This window comes from Lactuca saligna, chromosome 8, assembly GCF_052625555.1.
Source record: "Lactuca saligna cultivar CGN05327 chromosome 8, ASM5262555v1, whole genome shotgun sequence".
In the NCBI taxonomy this organism is placed as follows: Eukaryota; Viridiplantae; Streptophyta; class Magnoliopsida; order Asterales; family Asteraceae; genus Lactuca; species Lactuca saligna.
The window spans coordinates 171,882,214-171,893,256 of record NC_136424.1 but is presented as its reverse complement, the minus strand read 5'-3'; the positions used below and the strand labels follow the sequence as shown (position 1 = coordinate 171,893,256).

The window sequence follows — 11,043 nt, the reverse complement described above, 5'->3', positions numbered from 1 at the left end:
CATCGTCTGAACTCGTAATTCATCACCTACAGGTTATGGGCCTGCTGGTGTTTCCACTGGGTTGTCTAGAATAGTCCGTGGTCGTCGTCTATACTCTGGTAGATGACTACATCGCCACATTGTTGGTTAAGGTTATGGTATCTCCTTTCATCCTACATCACATATTCATCATCATCTATTTACCTAATTATCATCACCTATCTCTCATCAATTTATTTCATCACACACCAACTATTACATCTACCTATGTTTCATCCGCAACATATTTGTAGATATAAAATAAATATACCGTTTAAATCTTTTAAATCATGTATAAAATCGTTCATCCAGCATAGATAACAATTATTCAAATAATATGCACACATAACACGTAATTTATATAAAATACTTCATATCTATGTGTAAGATGAAAGTAACTATATATACCATAAAAATCCCATAATTGCTTCCTAACTTCGAACCCCAAGGTTTACTTTACTAAAGCTTCATATTCTCGGCTCTGTGGACCTAGAAGGGTCCAGATCTATCACACCAAAAAGCTTAAGATAGCTCTTCCTCTCACTCTACACATTCAAGCTGGCTAGGGTTCTCACTTATGGGAAATTTAGTCGCAATTAAAGGCCATAAGTGCCTTTAAATATGGCTCGGGCCCAAAGATTTAGGTTTTCTGCCAACAGTGCGGACTCGTCGAGTTGCCTCATTGACTCGTCGAGTCTATTTATTAATCCGAGTCATTAGTCACGACCTTACTCGACGAGTTGAGGCGTTAACTCGTTGAGCTTCTCTTCTTAACTCAAAAGAAAAATACTTAAATTATGATACCTATAAATCCGGATATTACATTTTGTTTTTTTATTTCATAGATTTCTTCATCATCAAATGTTGCTACAATTAAACAAAAATAAATAATTTTGCTAAAACATAATACAATATGAAGTTTGTTCACATTTAGTCATTAAACTTTTTAGAGGGAAACGAACTTTCGATTTTGTTCACATTTAGTCACTAAACTTTTTTTCGTTATCTATTTGTCACTAAACTATTGAAACTGTTCACATTTTACCCTTATGACCGACTGTTATCGATCATAAGGGTAAAATGTGAACAGTTTCAATAGTTCAATGACAACTAGATAACGAAAAAAAGTTTAGTAATTAAATGTGATAAAAGTCAAAAGTTTGTTACCCTTTCAAATCATTATCCCTAACTTTTTTATAGAAACACGAATTAAATTTCGCAAAAAGTAACCCTTAACTTTTTATAGAAACACGAATTAAATTTTGCAAAAAGCTAAGGGTCCAATATGCAAAAATCTCACAACTTTTGATCACCTCTTGTAACCGTATAAAAGAAAGAAGTGCACCCCATCGCCCATCCATATCTTCAATTTTTGCAAAATTGACTTTGCATTCTCTCAAGGGTTTTCATCGTCCCCAAACTTTTTTAACCTAAATTCCGGCCGATCAAACCACCATGTCGTCGACGAAGATGATCGTTTTGAAGAGTTCCGACGGAGAAACCTTCGAGGTCGAAGAAGCGGTGGCGTTGGAGTCACAAACGATCAAACATATGATCGAAGACGACTGCGCCGACACCAGCATCCCGCTACCAAACGTCACAAGCAAGATCCTATCGAAGGTTATCGAGTACTGCAAGAAGCATGTGGAGACACCGAAGACCGATGATAAGACAGCTGAAGAGGATCTGAAATCGTTTGATTCCGAGTTTGTTAAAGTGGATCAAGGGACTCTCTTCGATCTGATATTGGTTCGGTCTCTTTTACCCTTTTTCGTTTAATTGAATTTACGTTTTTTTTTTCTTTGTTCACGCTTGAAATTTATCTGTGTTTATTAGTTTGTTTTAATTCCTTGATTCTTTTGTGAAAGATATCTAGGGTTTCGCCAATTTCCTTGAAATTTTCGTACCGATTTTGTCGGTCAAATTTCCTAATTCATGTTTAAACGATGATAGATCAAGGATATGTAGATTGAAGATGTATGAAAGATGGGGAAAACGAACCATCATAACAGAAAACAAATCATTATAGCTAATTCAATTCACAATTATATAATTCAAGTATTTGGATAATCTTACATGTGCTTATGCTCCCCTGATTATCAAATGGTTAGAGTAAATTACTAAATTATAAGCCTTTATTTTATCTATTACTTCTTTAAATAATCATTTTCACCAAACAACATACACTACTGAAGTTACTTCTTTACAGCTTCAAGGCACAGAACCCCATTCAAACATTTTCTCTTATACCATGTTTTGTTACAGATGATTATCTGATTCTGATCCTTTCATGTCACTTATCCACTTTCAGTTTTTCTGTGTTTTACTTTAAGATATGGAGATTCCATACTTCAATTTGTATGATTTTTTTTGTGTTTCAGGCTGCAAACTATCTGAACATCAAGAGCTTATTGGATTTGACTTGTCAAACGGTTGCTGATATGATCAAGGGGAAGACTCCAGAAGAGATTCGCAAGACTTTCAACATCAAAAATGACTTCACTCCAGAGGAGGAAGAGGAAGTGCGCAGGGAGAATGCATGGGCATTTGAGTAAATTCTAGAACCCCTAAGTTGTTTATAATCAAAGAGTCTTATAAAATGTTAATGGGTTTTCGTGCTTTTCTTAGAAAATGAACCTTGGAAAAAGATTGTTAATGTCTTCAAATCTTTGGTGGATGTTTTTGTTATGTTGGATATGATTATCGTCTTTGTGTTGGTGGTTGAATATTTTCTTCTGTTTTCTTTCGATAGCTAGAAAGCCTTTGTTCTTGTAGGACAAGACAAAATAAGTTGTAATGTGTTTGATATGTTCTGGATCAAAACCAAGTCATATGCTATTAAGACAAAAGTATTTGTCTTTTTGAAGAAGTGGGATCGATACTCTTTGGGTTTTAGGCACTATAGCACAATAATGTTTGATGAATTTACACATTTAGTCACTTAAGTTTTTTTGTTGCACAATTAGTCATTATACTTAAAAAAGTTGTTTCAATTATACCATTTTTAGCTAGGCAACCTGATGAACCGGTATATTTGCTATTTTTGGTGACCTGGAAATTAAAAAAATAACAAAAAAAACACTTTCTCACTAATCCACGTGTGAAATACTTCTTTTGGCACATATCCTAAGCTAAAAATAAGAACAAAAATAATCTCCCACCACCACCACTATCCACCGGCTCCATCCACAACAAAATTTAAAGACAAGGTACATTTTCGGCATCAATGGAGATTTTCAAGAAGATTGACTTTTACAATATCGAACATGGGACATGCAAATATCGATTCCAAACCTGAAAATTTCGATTCCAAAAACCATTTGAATCCGAAAACCCTAGAAATTGGTGTGCATTAGGTAAACCAGAAAACATAGATCTGCAGACATGGATTCTAAATCTACAAGTCTCGATCGTTGATATCTCATGCTAGAATCTTCGGAGCTTGGATGTAAGTCGGAACTCATTCACAAGGTTTCTTCCTACCTGGGTATTTCAGTTAGGGCTACAAAGTATTCTATTTTGAGGGCATTGAGGGAATAAGCTGACTGGGAGCATCTATGGTGCTCTTACTTTCTCCATTGATACATCTTCAAGTTGTTGACATCCTAAAATTCATTATTTTGTGAAATCCCATCGGAAATTGTTGAACATATACAAGAAATGAACTGATTGGGGAAATCCCGGAAACTATCTTAAATCATTTCTCATGAAATTGGAGGAGCGTTATTGCCATCGCCTTCATCCCCCATCGCCTTGACCAACATCGATATTTACACTCCTGGCTTTGTTCATCAACAATCCTTCACTCAATGCCACAGATGATATTTATCATCACCATCTTCACCCTCCATCATCGATACAACACCTGTAATTCAAAAAGAACACATCAAGAGGGATAAGAGGTAAAATCCATACCCATCTGCAACATCCAAGGAAATCAGCCCCTGTTCACCACAAATCAAACCACCAAATACCACCTGTTCATCTGTTGCTTTGAGTGAAATTAAAAAACACGAAGGAGTGAGACTTGAAGATTTAGTGGAGGGAGTAAAAGAAAGAGAATGGGTGTGATTTTATTTCATGTAACCGATTGAAGATAGGAAGGGAGATGTGACATGCGATCGATTGAAGAGAAGAAAAAGAGGATGCTAGCTTCGATTCACCGGAGGGAGTAAAAGAAAGAGAACGAGTTAAATGTTTATTTAAGTAAATGGTAATCTATATGGACACCACATATGCAACATGTGGCATTAATATAAACCTATTTTGCCATGTAGGACTCCAAATAAGTGGAGTTAACTTGGAAACCTGTTAGTTTGGGGGTCAAGCCCCTATTTAACAGGTAAAAACCAACTTTAAGTTCTGTCTGCACAAAAAAATACATGGATGACTAAATGTGTAAATTCTCCAAACTTTGTTGTGCTATAGTACCAAAAACCCATACTCCTTCCATCTCTCATCTTTGTAATATACAAATCCCTCATCTTTGCTATATATATATATATATATATATATATATATATATATATATATATATATATATATATATATATATATATATATATATATGAGACAATGTCTAATATAGTTTTCAAAATAACTGGTATGGTTTTTTACTGGAATGTTATTTATTGGTTTCGTTTAAAACTTGTTTGCAATATTGTTTAAAACATATAGTTAACCTGAAAGCTTTTAGGCTTTAGAATGATATTTGGATAACCTTCGGCCCATTTCAATATGTTTCCTTTAAGCCTCACAATGGAATGGAGCAGGTATTTATCCCTATCCAATCCAAACCCGTAAAAATTATATGAAATTATATGGGTTTGAAGTATAGTTTTTTATTTGTTTACTCGTTGATAACTTATACTGCTAACCCTTTTATTAGGACCGGGTATGGATCATTACCAATCCGTTCCGTTTATAAATGTTTTGTATAAATTTTAGAATTATAGATTTATATTTTATTAACCTAAACTTTGCTTTTAAATTTAATCGAAAGTCCAAAGAGAAAAGGTCAAAGACCAAGTTGTTTCTACATAGGACTGTGAGGACTCTACTTTTAGACTTTTAGTGTTATACCAATAATCATGATATCTTTTCATTTATATTATATTAAGCAATCATCAATTTTATTTATAAATCATTAAAGTCATTTATTAATCAAAAGAAGGTTTGCAATTGTTTTTCTGTATAACGCAATTGATGGTCAAAAATCAATCGGAAGTTACTATAATGATTTTAATTCTAATCGGAAGTCCCAGGGTACATTTGCTTTTTCTAAATCAATATTTGTTTTATTTAATAAATGTTATTTTAAGATTTAAGTAAAACGAGTTTGATTATTCAAAAAAACTTACGAGTTATGGGGTGAGTTTGGAAATCTGTTGATTTAACGGATAAGGGTATTAATTTGATTATTCAAATCCCTGAGGGTTATGAAACATGTTTGGATCGGATTTTGAAATTTATAAAAAAGGTTTGGATGAAGGTCGATTCGCTTCAGATCCGTCTCATTGTCAAGTCTAGCTTACTTAACTCATTCGATTGAGATTCTAGGAATCTAGGTTATGTTAATCTTTGTAATAAAGGTGTTAAACATATTTTCTACAACATGCTTTCTTTTTGTGAGTATAGGTTTTGACAAAAAAAAAAAACTTTAGAAATCACATTTTTTTTTTCTTTTTATAACTTGAAAGAAATTCAAATGAAGAACAAAATACATGGTCACAAGATGCAATGCATCATTTGTTTTGTTATTTGATTACTTTTATTAAGGTTCTAAAAAAACTTGATGTTAGCTAGTTGGTGGACTGAGGTTAAGGGATTAATCGGCTAGACAATGATTAATCGGAGATCCTAAATTGTTAATTCTTTGAATTAAAAAAAAAAAACTAAATATGACTAATATGATAAAAAAAAAAGTTCGTAAATATCACTAATATCAAAACAAATAGGTTAATATGATTAATACAATAATAATTACTTTCTAAATAATTTCTAGTGAGATATAACATCTTCAAAGTGTTAAAACTTTATTTTTTTCTATTGCTTCGCTCATTGTGTAGACAGTGATTAATCGATAGACATCTTCTAGTATGTCGGGTAGCGTTTAGAGACTAACCGAAGATTAATCAGGACCTTGTTGGAATTTTTACAACACTGTTTTTATTAAATAAAGGATATTAAGATTAAAAGGGGATTATTTCGATTATGCTTTTATGTTTGAGATTGGGAAAAAAATAAAAGAAAAAAAAATGGAACTAGGTCGATTGAGAGATAAAGAGCTCAAATGACAACCAAAAAGAGGGAGAGAAGAGTTAGGGTTAAAAAGGAGAAAAAAGTTACTCAATAGGGTTTAAATGTTGAATGAGTAGGCTATCATGTGCCTCATAAATAAAATGAAATGAGTTATGTGTTGTGGGGGTCATACCCACTTGTGAATTTTCTAGTAGGTTGGTTAGCTTTTGAAATTTTTTCTTCTATTTTGATTTTTTATGCTCATAATGCTTTGGGTCATCCCGTAATTATAAACCTATTATTCCGATGACTTTTCATTTGGTGGCCAAAATTTGATTTGGCTTCACCAAAATTCCTCATATCTTAAGACCTACAGTTCCTTTTGGTAGTTTCAAACCTACGGCAGTTAAGAACAACCATAGTTGATCCTGAAAAATAACATATTCTTAAAGATTCAGGACGAACAAGAAAAAAAGAGCTCTCATCTTTATTATAATTTTGTATTTTTAAATAAAATATATAACAAAAAAATTAAACCCTGTGTAACTGCTCACTTTATCCCCTTTAAGCCCCATAAGAACAACTCATAACTAGGAAAGTGAATCTAAGTTTTTTTCTGGTCAATTGGCCATCCACTTTGGTGCCAAAAACACACATTAGAATTATGTAACACACGATTTTATGGTGTACTTCCTGTTTTTGTGTAGAATGTAAAAAAAATAAAATTATGTTACATACTCCCTCATGTCCAACCCAACTTGTAATTGAAATCACAAGATTCGATCAAGACTGGAACACTAGCTCTCATATGAAAGATGTATGTGTTTTACCCGGTAGGTAACTAGCTAGTTGTTTTTTTGCATAGAAAGTAAGTTTCATGTAATATATATAAATTTTAAAACGGTAATTTTAGTGAATAACTAAGTATAAAACGCACATATTTTGATCATGATAGGGATTAAGTGATTCACTCTATGCATTTCATTTCTTTATAATATAACTTAAAAAGTAAGGCATTCCAGAAATGAAAGTTTCAAACTACATATTGGCATTCGAATAGTAGAAAGTTTCAAACTAAGAATTTAATGAACAATAAAACAATCAAAATATCACCATTTTCTTTTGTTTGACTCTGAACACTTGTACGACTGTTTAGTCAAAGTCTGGATGAACAGAAGTCAAAACCGAACACATAAGTTCTTACGCTATCCATCGTTTATTCCTTCATCGTTTCTCGACACTTCCCCAATAAAACATGTCTCGTAGTTTCCATCATCTGGAAGCCATGCTCTTGATTTTGATCTCAATTTCTGTGTTTATGGTTTCTTCCCGCCCTATCGCCACCGGTCCAGAAGAACACGTTGCCGCGACGTCAGTGATATTAAAGAGCTCCGATGGAGAGAAATTCGATGTGAAATTACAGGTGGCGCTACAATCGGAGGCGATTAAGCAAATGATCATCGACGGAGGGTTCTCCAGTAAGATCGAATTGTCTTTCCCTAATATAACCGGTGAGATCATGGCCAAGGTCTTGGACTACTGCCACAAACACGTGTATTACGACGGTGCCGGAAATAATCTCACCGCCGTGGAGGAGATGAAAGCGTTTGATACACAGTTCGTGGATGTTCGTTACGAAACGCTCTTCAAACTTGTTCTGGTATGTTTGACTCTACTTTCTACATCTTCCCCTAATCTACTTACAGAAAAACGATAATTCCATATTTATTTGTTCTTGGATTCTGTAAATTGGACAAAAATGATAAGTTTTTCATCGTAGGCATCGAATGAGTTAAAGATCAAAAGTTTATTGGATCTTGTTAGTGGAAGAATAGCCATTATGATTAAAGGGAAGGAAGTTGAAGAGATACGTGAAATGTTTAACATCAAACAAGGGTCATGTGTTGATCATTTCACAAAACAAGACAGTGTTCGAGAAAATGGTTGGGCATTTGGGTAAAGATATTTGCAAACACTTCACAACTCAAAATCGTTCTAGCATTGAATTGTTGTGTAATAATTTACATTCTAATATCCGAAATATAAAGCATGTATTATGTATTTATAAAAACATGAAAATATGGTTTTGAGATTGGATGTATACTCTAATAAAACATCTCATATGGATATAGAATGAGAAGTTCAAACACTTTATAAGCCTTTTTGTTTTAGGCTACCAATTATATTCCTATACACTTGTTAGATCTTCAAGAGACTCTAGAAAAAAAATGGTGTACAACTAGAATGTTTAGGTCTTCGATTAAATATTCCAATTCGGAACATGTGAGTTTTGATTAGGTTTGAGAAGGGCTCAAAATCACCTCGTGATTGTAATATGGTTGGGTCTAACTAGATGTGCACATTTAAGCGGGTCCAAATTGTCCTTTGATTTTTTTGCCTAAGGACCGTAATGGTATTGAATCGATCCTATCGATCCTAGACTGTTAAGTCCTTATAATGTCTAGAACGACAATCTAGGTTTGGTCCTCGATTTCAGCAACTTGTCGGCCCTTTTCCATCCCAAGATCGTCTTCATGTGAACTAGTCTCTTTTGGACTACTAGTAGGTCCCGATAAAGAGAAGATACTTCTAGAAAAATTGAGCTACATCCACATAATAACTAGAGAGAGTTTTTATTGATCAGTGTAATATCTCAAAAATTACAATAAATTCTAAACTTATAAAAACATCATTTGCTAGTTTAAAACACTATTAATTCCAATAGCTTGTGGTCTTAAAACAAATTCCACAATTCAAAACTCAAAACTCAAAACCCAACAAAAACATGAATGTAAAAAAAATAAATAAATAAATTGTAAAATGGAATCTTCGTCACAACCAAACCATGTCAGTTTGTAACGCCACGTCTTGCCATCCTTAGTACTTGAATAATCTTGTAAGGGTGGTTTTAAGGGAAAGGGTAATCACAAAGCTTAGTGAATTCCAACACATATACAATATATCCATCATACATGTTTTACCCCCACAGAAAGGATACAACTAATACAACACCAAACATGCAAGTCTAAGAACACAACCTAAACAAGAGCCTAGTACTACCCATATACATCCTACAAGGACAAACGTGGTCGTGGGTTCGAGTCCCACGAATGGCGCCAAATGATGCGACATCGGCTCCGACCACCTGCTTTGAGGATGTGCTTCTGCGCCGGAGACGGATCTGCGAGGTCACAACAGAGAGATGCGTTAAAGCCGCCCCAGGGTCTGTGCCCTAGGATTGGACTTCAACGATCAAGTTAGACCAGCTGATAGATCTGAGTTGGACCTCCATAGCTGGAGAGAACCATCTTGGTGCTGGTAGTGGTGTATGGTAGTTGACGGCGGCGGGTGGCGGCTGAGCCACCCAGCTGGAGTATAGTGTGGCAGCTGGGCCATGGGGTAAGAGTCTTAGGGAAAGGTCTAAGGGACAGATCCTTGGAAAGGTCCAAGGGAAAGATCCTTGGAAAGGTCCAAGGGAAAGTTCTAAGGGAAAGGTCCTCTTTTATGGATGAGGCACTATTCTATTTATAAGGGACAACTAGGTCAAGGGGAATTAGGTCAGGCCTTGGGCCAGCCCAATTCAGGCCCAACTAGCAAAGATCTGGGCAAGGCCGCCCAGATGCGTCGGGCGGGCCTGGCGGGCGCGTACCGGGAAAGGCTGGCAGGGGAGCGCCAGGCGAGGAAGCGTCGGGCCGGGCCGGCAAGAGAGTCCCTAGCACGGCTGGCAAGGGAACGCCAAGTAGGGTTGGCAGGAGCGCACCAGGCCAGGCTGGAACTCTAGAGCAGTCTAGGCCATGCTAATGGACCATATATCATCAAACATCAACACCATGTAGTGAGAAACTCACCTCAAACTGCAAAGTAGACTCCACATAGCAACTCTAAGAATCCAACAAGGACCAGCGCAGGTCTCTTATACTCTTATAATATCATTATAAGGTATTATTAGCTAGTCCTTGACCCTTCTTATAATTAGTTAGTTATTTAGTCTATTTTCTAGAATTTGTCCCAAAAAAACAGTTTGTTCAAGACCACTTTAGCCCCCCTTAAAACCCGTCGATTATGTACTATTATTCCATATCAAATTCAACATTTTACCATTCCATGAATATATTACATGTGTTCATACAATTTTTCTACTATTTACTATGAATTTTTGAAAACAACATATCACAACAACCCATTTCGAACCGGTCAGTGAAAATTGTACTTTTCACCATAGATAAAGCCATTTCTAGACTAAGGTAAAAACTAACGAAATATATGAGACTCAATTTCTGAACGTTGGGAACTAATTTAGGTTCATACGACCTTCTATGAATTAATTATATTTTTATAAGAATGAGACAGAATAGAGATTCCTCAACCACATTTCAACCATAGGATTAGGGCTTTCAATCCAACACCTAATCCTATTTAATAAGGTTCATCCACATATAACACACAAAGTCTCTACATCTTAAATACACTTAATAAGGAAGGAAACTCACCTATGGTCATCAACACTAGATGTTCCATTAGTGGTGAATCCATAATAAAAACACATATGATTCCTAATTAAGTGAAGCTGAAAAAAAACAAAGAGTAAACTATACATGTGTTGGGGTCATGTCGGGTCGAACCAATAAAAAACCGGATGGTTTGCAAAAATGTTAGTTCAACTGACCAGCTGAACGCCATAAAAACAAGTGAAAGACCTACTTCATCCCTAAAATTGATTTTTTGCAAAAACGTAATTACTTTGCACATGTGGATCTATTTCCAATTTAAAGAGCTCACTTGCAA

General features: G+C 35.0%; 2 protein-coding genes across 2 annotated transcripts; both read left to right on the top strand.

Moving 5' to 3' along the window:
• Positions 1-1,365: 1,365 nt before the first annotated feature.
• On the top strand, positions 1,366-2,744 carry LOC145009051 (SKP1-like protein 1B). The gene is made up of 2 exons (XM_078967712.1): positions 1,366-1,767; positions 2,400-2,744. Exons 1-2 carry the CDS (start codon positions 1,474-1,476, stop codon positions 2,571-2,573), a joined length of 468 nt encoding a protein of 155 aa, XP_078823838.1. The 5' UTR covers positions 1,366-1,473; the 3' UTR covers positions 2,574-2,744.
• Positions 2,745-7,393: 4,649 nt separating this feature from the next.
• On the top strand, positions 7,394-8,407 carry LOC145008281 (SKP1-like protein 1A). The gene is made up of 2 exons (XM_078966906.1): positions 7,394-7,918; positions 8,039-8,407. The coding sequence occupies exons 1-2, from the start codon at positions 7,514-7,516 to the stop codon at positions 8,216-8,218; spliced, it is 585 nt and encodes a 194-aa protein (XP_078823032.1). The 5' UTR covers positions 7,394-7,513; the 3' UTR covers positions 8,219-8,407.
• The last annotated feature ends 2,636 nt before the right edge of the window (positions 8,408-11,043 follow it).